Here is an 18,325-nt window from a genome sequence, read left to right as displayed (position 1 = left end):
GCGCCCACGTTTGTTAGGGAAATCTCTTTTCCCTCAAAATAATCTTGCACCACTTTAAAAATAGACGATCCCTTCGTATCAGTGATCAAAATTCTAGCAAACAACATTTCCTCGGTAATTTCCTTTTGTTCATTTATAAACTTCACATAAGCTAATAAAATTGCTTTGTTATCAGTCACAGTTGTTTCATCAGTATGCAAAGCAAATTTACTTTTTTTTTTTCAACAAATTGGTGAGTTTGGATTCAATGTCCATGGCCATTTCGTCACTTTGCCTGGAAACAGTATTGTTTCTCAAAGGAACCGATTGATCGTATTACTAAGGCCCTCGCCTAGTATGATTTCAACAATTTTTGTGGTATCCGGTAAAACAAGAGTTTCGCCAATTGTCTGAGGTTTACTACATTTAGCGATCAATAAGAAACAAGAAGACCTTTGTCAAGATTGGTTGATGGTTTTATAAATGATTCACTCACATTAGGCCGTTTATCAGCTTTAGCTTTGAGGTGTTGGAAATAACTACCTAAGTTCTTTACTCTATCACTGTGTACTATTGTAAATGATCTTTCATTCGCGAAGGCTCCATGGCTTCATTACTAGTAAATGTTTCATTGCACAACAGACAATGTGAAAACTGCACATTTTGCGGTGACGCTATAAACCCGAATTTTAAATACTCAGCTGATTATTGACAACACTTCTTTTTCGAATCCATTGCGCATGAACTTCTACACTTCAAAACAAAAGCACAAAAACTGATTTTGAGGCACACAAAGGCTAGTTAAGACTGAAGACATATTTAGGTCAATGGCAAGTGTGTTGTGATGGCAGGAGTTGAGTCACCAGTTGGCTGCACTGAACAACAACAGTTGGGAACAGTGGAGAAGGGTGAGTGCAGTGAAATCGCTGGCTGAGAATAGCCAGTGACTCGTGCTACCCGGCAACTTCTATTGTACACTGCTATTTTACTTTCCCCCCTTTGAATACTCATCGCCCGCAAATCGACCCCCACTTATTTATTGCCCCCCTGATAACCCAAATCGCCCACTTGGGGGCGATCGCCCCCAGGTTGGGAACCACTGATCTATGCACTTCAAGCTGGACTATTCTCTTGTTTATCAAGACTCAACAACTGGGATACCTTCTCAAAAATTTTATATTTTACAGTCAGACACACCTCATCATTTCAACTGGTTATAATCTAACAGTGACTTTATAGGTGCTGTCATGTGTTTTAGATGGTCATTTAAAATTTGTCTTAGGTGCATTCAAGTGTTGTATATAGATACACCTTATGTTCTACAAACCTCAAGCTGGACTATTTTCTCGTGTATCATACCCTAACAATTGTGTTACCTTCTCTGATTTACTTTCATTGTTTTAACTTGTTACAATTTAACTTTTAACATTAATCCTTATATTTGCTGTCATGTGTTTTATATTTTAACTAGTCATAGTTTAACATTTGTCTTGTAGGTGCTATCATGTGTTATATATTGCTATTTGATGGTTGTATTTTGCTCAACTGATTAGTTGGTTGATGATGATGCGCAATGAGCGTCGAAACTAGTACCAATCTTCTTTAAACGTTATGTGATATATACTCACATCAATGAACATTCATGTGTAGAACCATACATAACAGAGTTCTAGCACCCTTGACTTCTGAATAGTTCCGGTATATCTCAAAACATAGCACTAAACTTCAGTCTGCTGCTAACATGATAACTCAGGACCGGTCCGTAACGCTCGGCCAGGCAAACACGAGTTTTCTCGGAACCAGTCCGCATTGTTTTAATAAAAGATAAACCTAAAACCTCAATAATTTCAACCTTTACTTTTAACAAGGACATTTTCAAAATCACTAACACTTTAAAAAAATACAATATAAATATAGCATTCAAAACTAATAATAATTCTGACATCTTATACAACTCCACCTCTATTAATAAATTTAATTGTTTTTCTAAATCAGGTGTTTATAGATTTAAATGTCATGATGGCAATTTTTCTTACATTGGACAAACGGGGAGAAACTCCATCACTAGATACTTGGAACATGAAAATGCCATTAGATACAATAAATTTTCGGCTGTAGGTCAACATATGCATGACTTTAACCATAATTTCACCAACATTCAACAAGATCTAAGAATTCTTAAAACATTACAAAAAGGCCAATTACTTGATATAACAGAGAATTTTTTCATACATTTAGATCAATATTTTAACTCTAATTACAACCAAAATGAAATATGTAAAAAAAAAAAAAAATTCCATTTGTTCTTTTTATCATTATTCTTAACAATTTTAATTTAACCAATCTGAATTCAATCTTCCATTCTATTCATTCTACCTTTCCTCAGCATTTATCCCCATTCCCTCATTCTTCAGTCCCACCTTAAGATTCCCTCTATTCTTAACACTTTTCATTAAACCTTAGTAATTTTTCCTTATAATCTCTATCATTTTCTTTTTTTCCTTTTTCTTTTTCATGTCATTTGCTTTCTAGCATGTTATTTTACGAATACGTCCAACATTTGGTTACGTAAGATGAGCAACAATTTGACTGTCATTCTTTTCATTTAATATTTTACATTCCTTAAATTTGTTAATATTTCCTACATTTTTCTAATTTATTTTTCCTTTATTTTATATAAGCATTGGATAAGATTTCACTCCACCATTTGAATACAAAGAATATTTTTTTCTAACTTAATTCAAGTGCCTTTTCACTTTCATTTTTAAAGTCATTAATCTCCATGGATACCTTCAATATTTTTACATTGCTTTCTTTTTACACAGCTATATAGAATATCCTTTCTACTGCAATAATATACTGTATTTACGCGAATAATCCCCGCATATTATTTTTAAAATTCGAGGCACGAAATTGGGTTGCGGGTTTTATTTGCGTCAAGGTTGCCAACATGCTCCTGGCTCACCTAGTTTTCGATGCTGAGTGTACAGTTATGCTTTGTGCAACCGTAGATGGAAGAAAACTGTCCCCATATGTCATATTTAAACAGAAAACTATTCAGACTTTTAATTCTAAACTGACTTTACATTCTTTTAAAAATAGTACCGTATTTTACAGAGTAATTTAAATTCAAAATTTTACCACGTCACGATAGAACGCGTCTTCCGGAACGTGCAGGGGTAGCTTTCCGCACTTTCACTCACTTCAGTGCGTTTCACAGTTGAAAATATAGTGAAATCGTAATTCTTTTGTATTCAGCGTTTTAAAGAAAGCCACAATATCACGTAGCAGGCAGTACGCGGAAAAGCAGAATCCGCAAAAACTGGTGAGGGTTGGTATTTCTGAATTACAAGATGGCTGTTAATTCGAAATCACATAATTGGAAGTCCGATTTCTGTATTACAAAGACTTCGAATTAACGAGGTTTTACTGTATCGCAAAACTAACATCAGTATGTCATAGAAAGAAAGAGATCTACCTTATCAATACTAAATTTATTAATGTTTTTTAAAACAGGACCGGTTTTGACTTATCACAAGTCATCCTCAGCTGTCATTTACATACACATTAGAATACATGTTTTAACAGTTGTATTTTACAAATAAACATGTCATGTTTGATAGACATTAGGTAGTATGTCTAGAAGTGAAATTCTGCTTCTTACGTCTAAGTTTAGAGGATCAAGAATATTAAAAAGATATCTATAACACATTAAAAGAATTACAACACATGATAAAAGTTGTTGTTTACACCTGACCTTGAATATAGCATTAACATTCAAGTTTTACTAGTAATAGTTCTTTAAAAAGACTTTCATATTGCGTTGTTTTTAGTCGACTAAATATGCTTAAATGTAGCCGCATGTGCTTATACAGTATACTTTTTATTAGGCTTAGACTTTGTCAAAATGAGTAATGTGAATCTGAAGTTGAAATTACAATAACAAAGTGAAATGCGTTTGAAATAACAGTAAGCTAGGTAATTGAAACCTCTGTTGAATGACTCCTTCAATTATATGCTATTTAAAATACATTTCATGCAAAGAAGACATTAGCACACTTCAATATATAAAAGTTGCAAGGTATAAGACAATCATATAAGTTTTGTGAAATTCATATGAAGTATTGTTCTTTCTTCATGCGTATGTGTCAAGTTCAAATGGGGTAGTATACTTTATATAAACTTTGTCAAAATAAATAATGTGAATCTGAATTTGAGATTGCGTTGAGAAATGAAATGCCAGGTGATTAAAACCTGTATTGAATGACCTCTTCAAATATATACTGTGTAAAATACATTATATGCAACCTATGACAATGGTACATTTCAATATGCAAGGTAAAAGGTAAGAGGCAGTCCTGCAAATTTGTAAATCTTCATATGAAGTACTGTTCTTCACGTGTATATGCCAAGTTCAAATGGGGCACTATTGGCCACTGTAAGATATTTGCTAAAGTCCAATCACTATAAACTTATATTGTCTTGTTAACCCATATGCATCCACCCGCCCTTTGCTCTGACATTGCTAGGAATCCGCCAACTTTTTGGTATGCAACCTGGCTGTTGCAAGCTTTCGGTTAAAACAGTATAGTGGGTGATCGACTGCGCGTATTATCACGGGACCTGTTGTATATTATTGAGAAATTCCACACTATTGCTCATGACACCAAAAACAGAACAATACAGAAATATAACACATAAAAATCCCTTTGAAATCTTAAATTTTTCATTACCTTATCTCACCTCGGAAGTTCTTTAGTGTGTGTTATGGCCTTAATTATACGGCACGAGCCTAACATTTGCCTGATTTGAAATAAGGAAATAATAGGAAACCAATACGACATGAGCCTAACATTTGCCTGATTTCGAAATAAGGAATTAATGGGAAACAAATCACGAGTAAGTGAATGAAGAGATTCGAACCTATATCCCAAATACGAACTTACAGCCGTCTCTCTCGGTGTATTATTATTATTATTATTATTAAGAGGATCAGTGGTAAAGTGTTCACATCTAGGTACCAAGATCGTAGGTTCAAATCCGGCAGTCGCAATCGGATCTTGAGGGGCGGGAGAAAGTTCATTCGGCATTCCATGTCGTACGATATTACAACGGAAAGATCTCTGGTAATATATTTCGTTTTCATTCATGAACAGGATCACTAATAACTTCTTCCTCACTAATACTGCTGAAATCAGAGCCTAAAACATCAAATATGCTTTGAATTTCGCTTTTACTGAGCATTTCGCGCGAGCAAGCAACTTCCTTCTCAGTCAGCCATCTTGTCAACAACAGAATACAGATTTCTCGATCGATATTTTAATCAATTCTCTTTGCCAAAGTTGCATACGAGAGCACTCTGGTGACACTTTGAGACACCAAGAACAGATTTCAATTAGAAATGTTTCCGGAAAATGCCAACAGATGTCACAAATGTATCCAATATGCGACCTTGCATGCCGGCGTACCAGTCCGCTTGTTGAGTCCTGGCCCAGCCGCTCGAGCGCGTACCAGTCCGCTTACGGGTGCATAAGGGTTAAATATACAGATTGAAGATGAATGTGCTGCTGGGGTTATGAAAGCTGTTGTTGTAGGGGGTTCTTTTTCGGTCTATGATACTCGCTAACTATTGTCGTGAGATGATCGGGAAGTGTATCGCTTGGCAGCTTGGCTTTGCAGGACTGCCTCTTACCTTTTACCTTGCATATTGAAATGTACCATTGTCTTATGTTACATATAATGTATTTTACACACTATATATTTGAAGAGGTCATTCAATACAGGTTTTAATCACCTGGCATTTCATTTCTCAACGCAATCTCAAATTCAGATTCACATTATTTATTTTGACAAAGTTTATATAAAGTATACTACCCCATTTGAACTTGACACATACGCATGAAGAAAGAACAATACTTCATATGAATTTCACAAAACTTATATGATTGTCTTATACCTTGCAACTTTTATATATTGAAGTGTGCTAATGTCTTCTTTGCATGAAATGTATTTTAAATAGCATATAATTGAAGGAGTCATTCAACAGAGGTTTCAATTACCTAGCTTACTGTTATTTCAAACGCATTTCACTTTGTTATTGTAATTTCAACTTCGGATTCACATTACTCATTTTGACAAAGTCTAAGCCTAATAAAAAGTATACTGTATAAGCACATGCGGCTACATTTAAGCATATTTAGTCGACTAAAAACAACGCAATATGAAAGTCTTTTTAAAGAACTATTACTAGTAAAACTTGAACGTTAATGCTATATTCAAGGTCAGGTGTAAACAACAACTTTTATCATGTGTTGTAATTCTTTTAGGGCCGATTGTATAAACATCACTAACTGGAGATCAGTTTTGATCTAAGGTCGGAAAATGATCTATGATCAGACCGGTGTCGTGTTGTATAACACAGACCTAAGATCAACTAGTCGAAGTTCAATTCTGATCCCAGTTCATTTTTGAGCGCTTGGCAACAGCGCAGAAACAGCTGAATATCGCTGGTCGCCGCGCGCATTTTGACACTGTTTTCCTTCTTATTCACGTGTGCTGTGGTGAAAAGAAGAAAGTTATGTCTGAAATTAAGCAGAAAAAGGACCGTTCGCCTAATTTTTCCAAGGAGGATAAGGCTTTCCTAGTAGAAATTGTATTGGATAAATATAAAGACATTATAGAGTCGAAAATGATGGATGCGATAACATCCGCGCAAAAACAGGATGCATGGAAAAATGTTGCTACAGATTTCAATTCTCGCAACATACATCGGCCTAATCGGTCTTGGCAAACATTAAAATTGTGTTACGAGAATATAAAAAAGAGAACGAAGAAAGCATTTGCCCATGATAAGGTAAGTTATAAAATATATTATGGAAATGTTATTTTGTTACCGGTATCAAAAACAACCCAACTATTAACCTAATGCATTTTTTTAAGATTCAACTGAACAAGACAGGAGGTGGTTATTTTAAAAAACCAACCGTGGATGAGACGGGACAAAAATTGATTGCTGCCCTGCAGGCGCAATTTTTTCCCCTTGCCAATCCATATGATGATGATGCCAGTTTTCATCCTGAGGTTATGTCAGGTGAGCTGCATTTTACTGTGTAAGATGCTATCTTATAGAGACCTAAATATTTGTATCGCCTGCCTTTTAAACCGAAATAATTTTGCTGTTACTTTTCAAAGAAAGTTCCTGTTGATGAGGTGTGTCTATATAGTCCTTTGCTGTTTTGTTTCAGAGTTGCACGGCGGTAATGAGTTTATTTCCGTCACTACCTCAGATGAGTCGCAAGCTATTGCAGCGCAGGAGATGGAACATATCATACTGCTGGAAGATATACCAGCCCATACTGAGGTTGTAGAAAGTACCTGTATTGAAGAAGTAAGTGAAGAAAACTTATTTATACATTAGTCCCTTTAACATATGTTAAATTTGTTGGCAAGCAATAGGCCTACACATCTTTGTTTCTTCTATTTCAGGTTTCTGATCCCAAATCAATAGGCCTACAAGATGATCTTCACACTGCTCTTGCTTCCACCTCAAAAACTGCTACTGAAGTCACAAAGTCAAGGTCGCCAAAGAGAAAGAAGACTGGGGACAGTGTACTTGACATGAAGAATGTATTTTATGAAAGAAGATTGGAATGTTTAGAAAGTGAGCACAGGATGAAAATGGAATGTATACAAGCTGAACATAGGGTGAAAATGGAGACCTTAAACCTTGATAAAGAATTGAAACAATTAGAAATTTTAGAGATAAAAATAAAATTAGGCCTGGACAAGGAAGACTGAGTTTAAATAGTACACTGACATTAATAGGGCAAGTATTGTAAAATAAATATTTTTAAAGCTTTTTTTATTTAAATTTAGTTTTTTGTTATTGTAGATAAAGTATTGCAATTATTAGGTTAGTCATACAACTGTTTTATGTACTTTTCACAATAGCTCAACTTTATACTTTCATAAATATTACATTATTAATAATTGCTATCCTCATAGCATTGTTCTCTCTTTCATGAACGTTGTTTGCAGCATGTACTGGACTTTCTTCATATGCTTTTCTTGCAGCGAACAAAAGTGAAGGAAAAATGGATATCCGAATTCCCTCTTCTTCTTCTTCTTCTTCTTTTCTTCGTGGGGCCTCTAAATTTTAGTTCCTAATTAGCGTCGACCTCTTAAGAACTTTTGCTACCATGTTTTTCCTTCATTCCCGCCTAGATATACCTGCTCCCTTCACAAAGCTGCAGGCTGTTCTTATTGGGTTTCTTGGATTCTTTCTCTCTCTTCACCTGGTAGTCCTAGGTGGACAGTCTGATTCTACCCAGCGCCTCATGTTCGAAAAGTATGTGTTCAGCTGATCTGACTACCTCAGCCAGCCAGCCTTTTTTTTTTTTTTTTTTTTTTTTTTTCTTCTCTCTCAGTTTTTTGTTAGAAGTTTGGATAGCTAGCTTCTCCGATTCCCAGGATGGAAAGATGGTTTGACGTAGCTGAGAACAAAATAGCTTTAGCAGTTATTTTCATACATCTTGGAGGTAACTTCCTGGTTGTGTTTCACTTCGGTTTCTTTAATAATGTATATTTAAGGCTGTGCGAGTTATTAGCCCGCAACAACACGAGTTTGGTGGCGGGGCTGCCACCTGAGCCTCCAAGCTTGCTGTTTTCTGTAGGGGTTGTCTCCCTTAGCCTCTGAAGATCCATTTTCACCACAAGGCAGAGTTTCCCCTTGTTTCTTTAAACCCCACGGAAAGAGGGCTGCCTCATCTTCCAGCTTTGCCATTCCAAAGGTGTCCTTTTCCGCCGCATCTGCCATTGAGGACTTCACCAGAGCCCTGTTAGCCTTCACTTTTCAGAGTTCCTGTAGGGCCTTCACAGCCACCATAGTGGTCATGGGGCACACACAGATCCCGCTGTACATCACCCCTACAGGCAATCCCCTACTTCATGCCATCGTCCACCTCCCACAATGTGAATGAGGGGTTGGGCTTAAGAGAGACAGTAATTTCATTAGGTTGGAGCAAACAAAAATAAATGTCCTTGTAATACACATCAGTGGAAGGATAATGAAAGAAAGAGCAGTTAGCAGTATATGAGACAAAACAATCCTGTCTGAGAAAGTAAGTTACATTCCGTAAATAACTAACTTGATTTTATTTTTAACCACTGTGTAAATGACTGAATACGTAGTAGTATACACATGAGTACTATATTTTAATAATTATTGACCTCATCGCATGTAAGTGCATATTTTATACATGAGAAGCACTGATTCTCCTATAAACATTACTTTTTGTGGCACAGTTGAAGTCCTTCTCAGCTCAGTATCAAACTGTACTGGAACAATTAGGAATGGTTTGTTAACATGTGCATATGTAGAAACAGAGTTTTATGTCACTAGTTTTAACAGGTGCTGTCATCAATGTACAAAACCTGAACAGTTGTACAGAATATATTAGAGGTAATATGTAAATAACCCTCAATCCTGTATCTTCCATGTTTCTAACTAATAAAAATTAGTATTGCCCTCATAGCATGAGAATGTGGTTGACACACCTTAAATCTTGCACCCTCGACAAGTACAAAGTATCTACTATGTCTATGATCTGCTGGACAACCTGTTTTATGTATTAAGAAATACTAATATAACGTAGATATTATGTGCTAGTTACATAACATTAATACATTTTTGAGTCATTTGCACTCCAAATTAAAATGTAAATACTGTAAATCTGTTTATTTAAATGATAAATCATCATTATTGTCAGCATAATTAAATTTGGATTAGTGTGGAATCACATGCGAACACACTATTCCACATGGCATCACAAACCTTCACGTTACTCCACAGCAATTGAGTGGTACGCTCCGGAGTTAAATGGTTATGAACGAGCAGTAGAACATGAAGTTCAAAATACCTCGCACCGACACAGATAGGCTTATGGCGACGATGGGATAGGAAAGGGCTAGGAATGGGAAGGAAGCGTCCATGGCCTTAATTAAGGTACAGTCCCAGCAATTTGCTGGTGTGAAAATGGGAAACCACGGAAAACCATCTTCAGGGCTGCCGACAGTGGTGTTTGAACCCACTATCTCCCAAATACTGGATACTGGCCACACTTAAGCGACTGCAGCTATCATGTTTTGAAATGTAATATGCTTATAAAATTTGTTTAATTGCACTAATCTACAGTATTACAAAATATTTCAATGTGAAAATATTATACAAGAGTGCAATGCGAACATACCAACAAGTTTGTCTTTTCATAGCATTCATTATTATTACTTGATAATAATTCATTACCTTAGTCCTGTCATTCCCTACTGCCACTTCTCGCTGGATGTGAGGAGAGAAATTAGGTGTCATTCTCAGTCCTGTATTGCTCAAAGGGCCTGTCTTACTGTCAGCACCCAATCCTTGTTATACTAAGGAATGACAATACATTTCTAACATGGCTTGTGTGCAAAACCCCTTTGTGCTGGTGCTGTCATAGCTAGATGAGTGGTGTATAGTAATTTTCTATGTATCATATAGATGCTGTATGTTATGATGACAATGTTCACCGATGAAGAATATTTTTTGAACTGAAAAAAAAAAAGTGGAAAAGAAGATTTAGGTACTATAAGATAACTATAACAACTAAAACTCTAGCAAGCTTCCATAAGATGTAGGGAGTGTAGTATTTTTTTACCAGATACTGTTACAATGTTTAATGAAGCAAACACATAATCTGTAAGTATTTGAAGTTAAATTATTTAGGGAGGAAAACATTGCTGACATGCTATACTCGATTGAGGTGGGGAATGGTCAAAAGACTGATCTAAAAAAAAACAATTTATGTTGTAGTCCTTCATTCAAAATCTCTGTCCCACAAGTTATTTCCTAATGAATGTGCTGATTCAAACAATCCTTCCTCCACGACTCAGATTCTAAATATTACAGTCAGTGAAAAAAACTGTGTTTGCTTCATCAAACGAAAACTCTGTTTGTTTCTTGCTGACATAAAAAACATGGATGTAATGTGTGTTCTGTGTGCAATAGTCTAACTGTTCATGTTGTGCGCTCTAGATGACTGGTTTACGTGAATGTAATGATAACTTTATATTTTGATGTTGAGTTGTTTTGTAACAAAGTGTAATGTACCCACATATTAAGTATAAATATATCTGCAGCAATTATTTCATACTTCTTTTGACCTTGTACCTGCCTGGTGAATCAAATTATATTTGTAATGAACTGCTAGAATGAACAAGCAACAAATCAAAATATGTACAGGAGGTCAGAAACAACGTGAAACGCTAACTTCACTCTTATGTCGATATCTCGTGCCATTGTCATTTTATCTGCTGCTCAAGTTAGCCAATCAGATCGCTAAGCAGACAAATTCAAATGGGCTATACGAGGCGGTGTTGCTAAATCTGGACGTGGCTTGGTTGGACTTGAGAGCCATGCTGAAAAATGAGCATCAAGCCTTATCACACCGTGGGTTTTAGCCAATGCCACCGTAGTACCGTAGCGTGCTTACTATGGGCCGAGTGGTGGCGATTATTGTTTTAAAGAGGAGGTACAACTAGGCAACCATCCTCTATATAACACTAACCAGAGAGAGAAAAAATGGGAGGGATGCGGCACTTCAAAAAAATGAAGATGTCAGCCAAAGAAAAAAAGGGCCACGAAGGGCGTGAAATGAAAGGCTCCCTAGTATTCGCAACCCTAATACCGTTGGGGTTGGAAAAGAACAAGGGTTGACCAAGGGAGGTCGCATAGAATAGATGAAAGTGAGGAGCCTGACAAAAGTGGAAGCAATGCCAGGACTCAGCTAAGGGTCCCGTGTCGTCCACCCACGTTCCCTAAGTTTAGAGCCCCTGGGGCCCCTTTTTAGTCATCTCTTGTGACAGGCAGAGGATACCGCGGGTGTTATTCTACCGCCCCCACTCACAGGGGAGAGCCGAGTCTATCAGCAGGGAGGTCTTTGTTCAAGTCCCTCCCCTGGAAAAATGTAATTTCTTCTATTGGTTCTCGCAAGCCGCTCATAAGCCACGTCCAGATTTAGCATCACACTGGCTCGCAAAGCCCATCTGAAGCCCACTTGAACATTTAACGAAAACCACTCATTACAAGATATTGGAATCATTCCGTATTGACGGTTTTCACTTTACAATGGCGAAAAATGAAAGTATCCTCCTATTCAATATATCATATATTCCGTCATTAGACGGAGTAAACAAGTTCAGACATGTTTCGGCTCGTTTGAGCCATCTTCAGTGAAAAAATTAGGGGGGTTGGAATAATTTACATAATATGAGTTGAAAGAATACTAAAAAACATAATGAAAGCGCAAATGAAAAAACAAACAAAAGAGAGCCTAGACGGAAACAAAATTAGCACAAATATACAATATTTACATCAATATGCAGAGCAAAAAACAACTTATTGCGACAAAATTCAGTGAAACAGGTGTTAATTTGAAATAATAATTGATACTAAAAACTGCGTTAACCTAAGAAACAAGGGAATGAGAAAAACAAATGATGCAGATGGAAATGAATAATAGTAGCACATGGTGAGGTTGTGGACCTCATAGTTTACAAATTATTGGTTTATAAAAATGACAAAACAGTTTGAAATCGCTGTCAAAATCATCCTAGTGGAAACCCATCACATCTAATTGGTCAGGAGGAGAGCGGGAGCAAACATTTTGAGAGAAACCAAGCCTGAATTAACCTGCAGGCGAAAAGCCTGTGATAAGGAGAAAAAAAAAAAAAAAAACACACCATGAAATTTAAGGCTTTGGAAATAGCAGCATTCTCAATATCTTCTCAATCTAGCGGTCCCTTTCTTCATTATTGTTTCATAATGTTGGCTGGTGTTTTGCCTTATTATAGAGGGGTCGGAAGGGCCGCATATAAAAATATGAGAAGCTGTGTTAGGTAGAAGACAGATGCATAGTAAATTGTAGTAATCTAGTGGAAACCGTCAATGAAGTTCTAATGGTGTGCAGTAGGTGGTTGTCCTCTCGAGTGGCCTGGCGAACGAGACCGTTACTTTGAGAAATATTGTTACCTAAATACATTATTAATAATTGCTGCCCTAATAGCAGTGTTTTCTCTTCCACGAACGTCATTTGCAACAGGTACTGAAATTTCTTCGAATGCTCTTCTTGCAGCGAACACAGCCTCATCTCTCTCAGGGACCTCATCTACTGCATTTACAGCGATATTGTGCAAGACGAATGCTGCAACTATGATTACTGGCACACGAGCTAACTTCACTCTTAGCCCCATTCTGAGACAAGGGAACCGTCTTTTCACAACCCCAAATGTTCTTTCTATTGCTGACCTGGTTGCTTTATGGGTTCGATTATAAGCTCGCTCTGCAGCTGTTTGGGCATGAAGTACTGGAGTCAGCAGGTAACGACAACACTGATAGCCATTGTCTCCCAGGAGTATGCCTTCTGGAAAGTCGCCCGTTTCGAACTGAGCATGCACTCGTGAATTAATGAAAATGTTGCTATCGTGAGCAGATCCTGGCCATCTTGCTACGATATTTAGGGACCTGAGCCTAGCATCACAAATAACTTGAACATTTAATGAAAACCACCCATGACGATTCCTATAAACTTCTGCGTTATCGCCCCCAGGAGATATTATAGGTATGTGGGTACAATCTATAGCGCCTATAACACCAGGGAAGTGTTTTGCATCAAAAAAATCACGCATGGTTTTCCTCACGTCAATTTGTTCGGAAGGCATTTTGATGAACTCTTGTTTCAGTGCAGCTGTAAGATTAGATACGCGATGAATGGCTCTGCAGACTGTCGCTGCATCTACATGCAGTAAATCACCAACGACTAACTGAAAACTTCCCGTGGCAAAGAATCTCAAAGTTAGTAACAACATGTGCATTGGAGACAAAGGTTTGTTTCTCTTGGTTGGTTTAACTAGATTATCACGCAACCTGAGTTCTAGCTGTTCCACGGTATCTTTCCCCAAGCGATACCTCAGTTTAAATTTCTTGTCACTTAATTCTTCCATTGGATTTCCTCTTTCACAGAAGACACGGGGAGCCCGACGAAATTCATCATTTTCATCATCGGAAGATATATCTGAGAAATCAGAGTAATCAGACATCTGTAAAATACGAACGAGATAAGATAATAACGTAACCAATTTATCGAGGTTATGTTACAAAATTATTACATTACACTGCAATAATAAAAGAAGCTTAATATTGGCTATATACGGACAACTATATCTAGCAATGTATGAGGTTAGACTTCAGTGGTTTTTTAAATATTTATCGTAAAAACACAGGTAATATTTTATTAACAATCAGCTGTTTTTGTATCGGAATTATGTTATAGAATTATTACATTACACTGCAATAATAAAAGAAGCGTAATATTGCCTATATACGGACAACTATAGCTAGCAATGTATGAGGTTAGACTTCAGTGTATTTTTTTACCATTTATCGTAAAAAAACACAGGTAATATTTTATTAACGATCAGCTGTTCTTGTATCTCAAGCAGAAAAAACTCCATGAACTTCGATCAAAGAATTTGATCGGAGAAATTTCTCCAGTCAAAGTTGATCGTAGTTCAGTGCAATTTGATCTCAAAATAACGTTTATACAATACAAATGTACGAGTTTTGCCTGAACTGGGATCAATTTCGTCTCTGATCTAGGATCAAGAGGTTTATACAATCGGCCCTTAATGTGTTAAAGATAGATATCTTTTTAATATTCTTGATCCTCTAAACTTAGACGTAAGAAGCAGAATTTTACTTCTAGACATACTACCTAATGTCTATCAAACATGACATGTTTATTTGTAAGATACAACTGTTGAAACATGTATTCTAATGTGTATGTAAATGACAGCTGAGGATGACTTGTGATAAGTCGAAACCGGTCCTGTTTTAAAAAACATTAGTAAATTTAGTATTGATAAGGTGGGTCTCTTTCTTTCTAGGACATACTATAGATATCAATACGGAACATCATGAAATTTATTAATCAAGAAACTAACATCAGATCTTGCCGGTGTGTCTATTTCAAGTGTTTACATTGCAGAAAAGAATTATCCACCATCGGTCGTGTTACTGTCCAGTAAAAAGAGACCATGTGTGAGAAGTGTTTTAGGCCCGTATTCACCTACATCAGTAACTTTTGCTGTTATCTTAGATTTTCAAAACTCTGATATGTCATTATTTCGGATAACGCTCGCTTCCGTATTCACCACAGAATTTATTATCTCGGTTTACCAAAACTAAGTTTTTGTTTCAATCTCAGTTTGAACTGCATTTTTTCATACTGACGCACAGAAAACAAATGACTACGTGCTGCCGCCACTATCAAATTGTAAACAAGTTTTTGATTCCATTCGGGGATTGCAAATAATTTGCATAAATTATGTCCACTATTGAGCAGAAACGGAGAAAGAAGCCTAATATGACTTTCCGAGAGAGGGAATGGTTACTGAACTTGGTGACAGAAAGCAGAAAGGGAATAAGAAAAACCAATTATAGCCTAAACATTGTACGTCACTCAAAAAATAAGTCAGTATTCCTTCATTCTTCATTAAAAGTTACCCAGCAGTGTATCGTACAAGATATTAGCTATAATTGAGAATTCATTTTAGGCCTACCTATGTGTTGGGATTTCCAGGTTATGTTCGGAAGCTTTAGATAACCTAAAATGTGTCTGAAAATTAGAGTCGTCGTAGTCCTGGAAATATGTCGCACGTTCTTTCATCCATCTAGGACGTTTATTAATTACATTATCTTGATCATATTACTCGTCGCTGTGATTTTATCTTTCAATTAGATATTCCAGCCGCCTATGGGCGTTAAAGATGTGGAGTGTGACAAACTTGTAAGTAAATTAGGAGAGGATTCTAGTGATGCAAGAGACAATGAATCTTCCTATCTACAGGGAATCGAGTCTATTGCAAGTTCAGATTAATGAAATACCTGTCACGTAAGTAGACCTACTTGCTTATTTTCATGGAAAATATATTTCATAGCAGTGATATTTGCGTAAAGATCGCGTGGACCTCGCGGAGTGATATGAAATATTTGTTTATGCCTAAGTTACTCTTCTGATGAAAGGAATTTTAGTTTGTTTCATTTTTTTCAAAATGAGCCTTTCTAAAATGAGGGTGCGGGCATTATTCGACGGCGGGGATTATTCGGGTAAATACAGTATTTGTTCAACTCGTATTTTAATTAGGACATTACTTTGCATGTATGCTCAATTCTACATCTCATCAAGATTATAATTGATATAAAGTGTAAAAGTGTATCTACACTTTGCAGTGATACAAAGAATTTCAAAATAATTCTTCTCTACTACAACAACATTGATGCATATATGCCCAATTCCATACCTCATCAAGATTGTGAATTTCGACTTGTATATACGTTCTTGAATACTACGAAAAATACTAAAAGACTTCTTCTCATATATTCCCACAGCTAAGTGAACAAAAGTGTTTTAAGGAAATTCTAAAAACATTTTTTTCATAGTGTCAAACTTCTATGTTTTGAGACCATCTTTAAAACAACTGTGTTTCAAATACGTTGTTCTACACGTGATAGGCTGAAGATGGCCTTTAAATAGGTTGAAACTAGTCCCATGAAATGTTTATTTAATAATCACTATTTAATTTGTATTGAAAAGGTGGATGTAACTCGCTTACTTTAATTTGGTTTAATCAAAGTTCAATACGGACCCATAAAATGAAATTCATTTCACTAGATAAGTTAGTTTACGTTACACCAACACAGATAGGCCTTATGGTGACGATGGAACAGGAAAGGACTAGGAGTGGGAAGGAAGCAGCCGTGGCCTTAACTGGTGTGAAAATGAAAAACCATGCACTACCATCTTCAGGGCCACCGACAGTTGGGTTCAAACCCACCATCACTTAAATACTGCATACTGGCCGCACTTAAGCGACTGCTGCTATCGAGCTCGGTAGATTCTCTCTCTTTTTTTTTTACTTCAATACTTGTTATAATGAAATTTCATTGTATTATCGCAAATCAAGTGGCTCTTACTTTGTACAATACTCTACAGAGTCAAGCACACAGACCACAGGATTGAGAGAAGCACAAGATTCACAGAAAGGAGTTAAGGTAGTTTAACCGCTCAATGATCACCTTACAATAGAAGAAAGCTGGGGTAAATCAGAATTAGATAAAGGGTAGACGAGAAGAGGAAGAAATGGGGTCTGTTACTCACCAATTAACTTCGCCTCTCTGTCGGAGATTCGTGCTGAGACACTATCCGCAGGGTCCACTTTGCCATCCTCCTCTTTGAGATCTGAACCGGCAATGTCAGCTGCCAACGAAGCGGCATCTCCGTTTGTTTCACTGCTGCCCATGTCTGTCTTGGAGGCTGCCAGCTGTAAACGAGCTTGTAACTCTCGCACTTTGAGCTCGTCCTCGTTTTGGCGTCGTTTAGAATCCATCAGTTGCTGCAGATATAAATACTGTTAACAAATTGTATTTTCAAGTCACATTTTCTCTAAGAACATGAAAACTGGAATACCTGTTGCATTCCTTGTAAAGTCTGCTGCAGCACCTTCAACTGCTTCTCTTTCTGGTCCAATTCGGCCTTCAAGTCAGACCGCACCAAGTCTACCTCGTTCTTGTAGGCTTCCAGCTGGCATCGCAGGCTATCGTTCTCCTCCTAGTTGATAAGAAATGACAAAATAATTTAAACTTTCTTTAAATATTCAAGTTATAAGGGTATATAGAAATATGAATACCTAATAGCAATGACATTTCAGTGAGGGATGAGGGAAGATCATAACAGGGGACACATCTTTGTATAATGCAGTCTTCAAATACCGTAGAGGGGTGTCTCTACTCATCAATTTCAATTCTTCTGTTTTTATTTCTTCTCAGCTCGACAAGCTGGAGTTAACACATATCTGAATGCGTTACCCTCCAGAAATCGAAGGATATTTTAATGTTTTTGAAATTTTTTTCAATGTTACGGAAAGCAATGAGTGTAATAAATTTTGGAATATTTAGAAAGATCACACTTTCTTCTACACAAATATGAGTTTTAATTATCATAATACTGCAGCAAATTGGTCGAGTGGCATGGGTATCCTTGTTTACAACCAGTAATTTGCTTCCTCGCCATTCGTCGCTTGACGATAGGCTCACATAGAGTTGTTGCAGGTTGTCATACATGGGAACCAACCAAAATTTTTAGGGAGTGGCATAAAACTATATTACAGAACCCACTTCACACCAATTAGAAATTAGCTTATTATCTAAGTTTACTTGCCTGAACCATCAGAATCATATTCACTTGGTGTGTAATTG

At 36.7% G+C, this 18,325-nt stretch overlaps 1 protein-coding gene across 2 annotated transcripts in view; it reads right to left on the bottom strand.

The window, feature by feature from the left end:
* LOC136857400 (ecto-NOX disulfide-thiol exchanger 2) overlaps window positions 1-18,325 on the bottom strand; it is a 152,677-nt gene that overhangs the window by 19,592 nt on the left and 114,760 nt on the right. For both annotated transcript variants that reach the window (XM_067136038.2, XM_067136039.2), the window contains exons 10-11: window positions 17,538-17,678; window positions 17,229-17,463 (exon numbers count right to left, since the gene is read on the bottom strand). In XM_067136038.2, coding sequence (XP_066992139.1) covers window positions 17,229-17,463; window positions 17,538-17,678 — 376 coding nt within the window. The remainder of the gene's footprint in view (window positions 1-17,228; window positions 17,464-17,537; window positions 17,679-18,325) is intronic.

The sequence above is a fragment of the Anabrus simplex genome, chromosome 1, assembly GCF_040414725.1.
Source record: "Anabrus simplex isolate iqAnaSimp1 chromosome 1, ASM4041472v1, whole genome shotgun sequence".
NCBI classification, from domain to species: domain Eukaryota; kingdom Metazoa; phylum Arthropoda; class Insecta; order Orthoptera; family Tettigoniidae; genus Anabrus; species Anabrus simplex.
The sequence above is the reverse complement of the archived record's forward strand: the minus strand, read 5'-3'. Positions and strand labels throughout refer to the sequence as shown.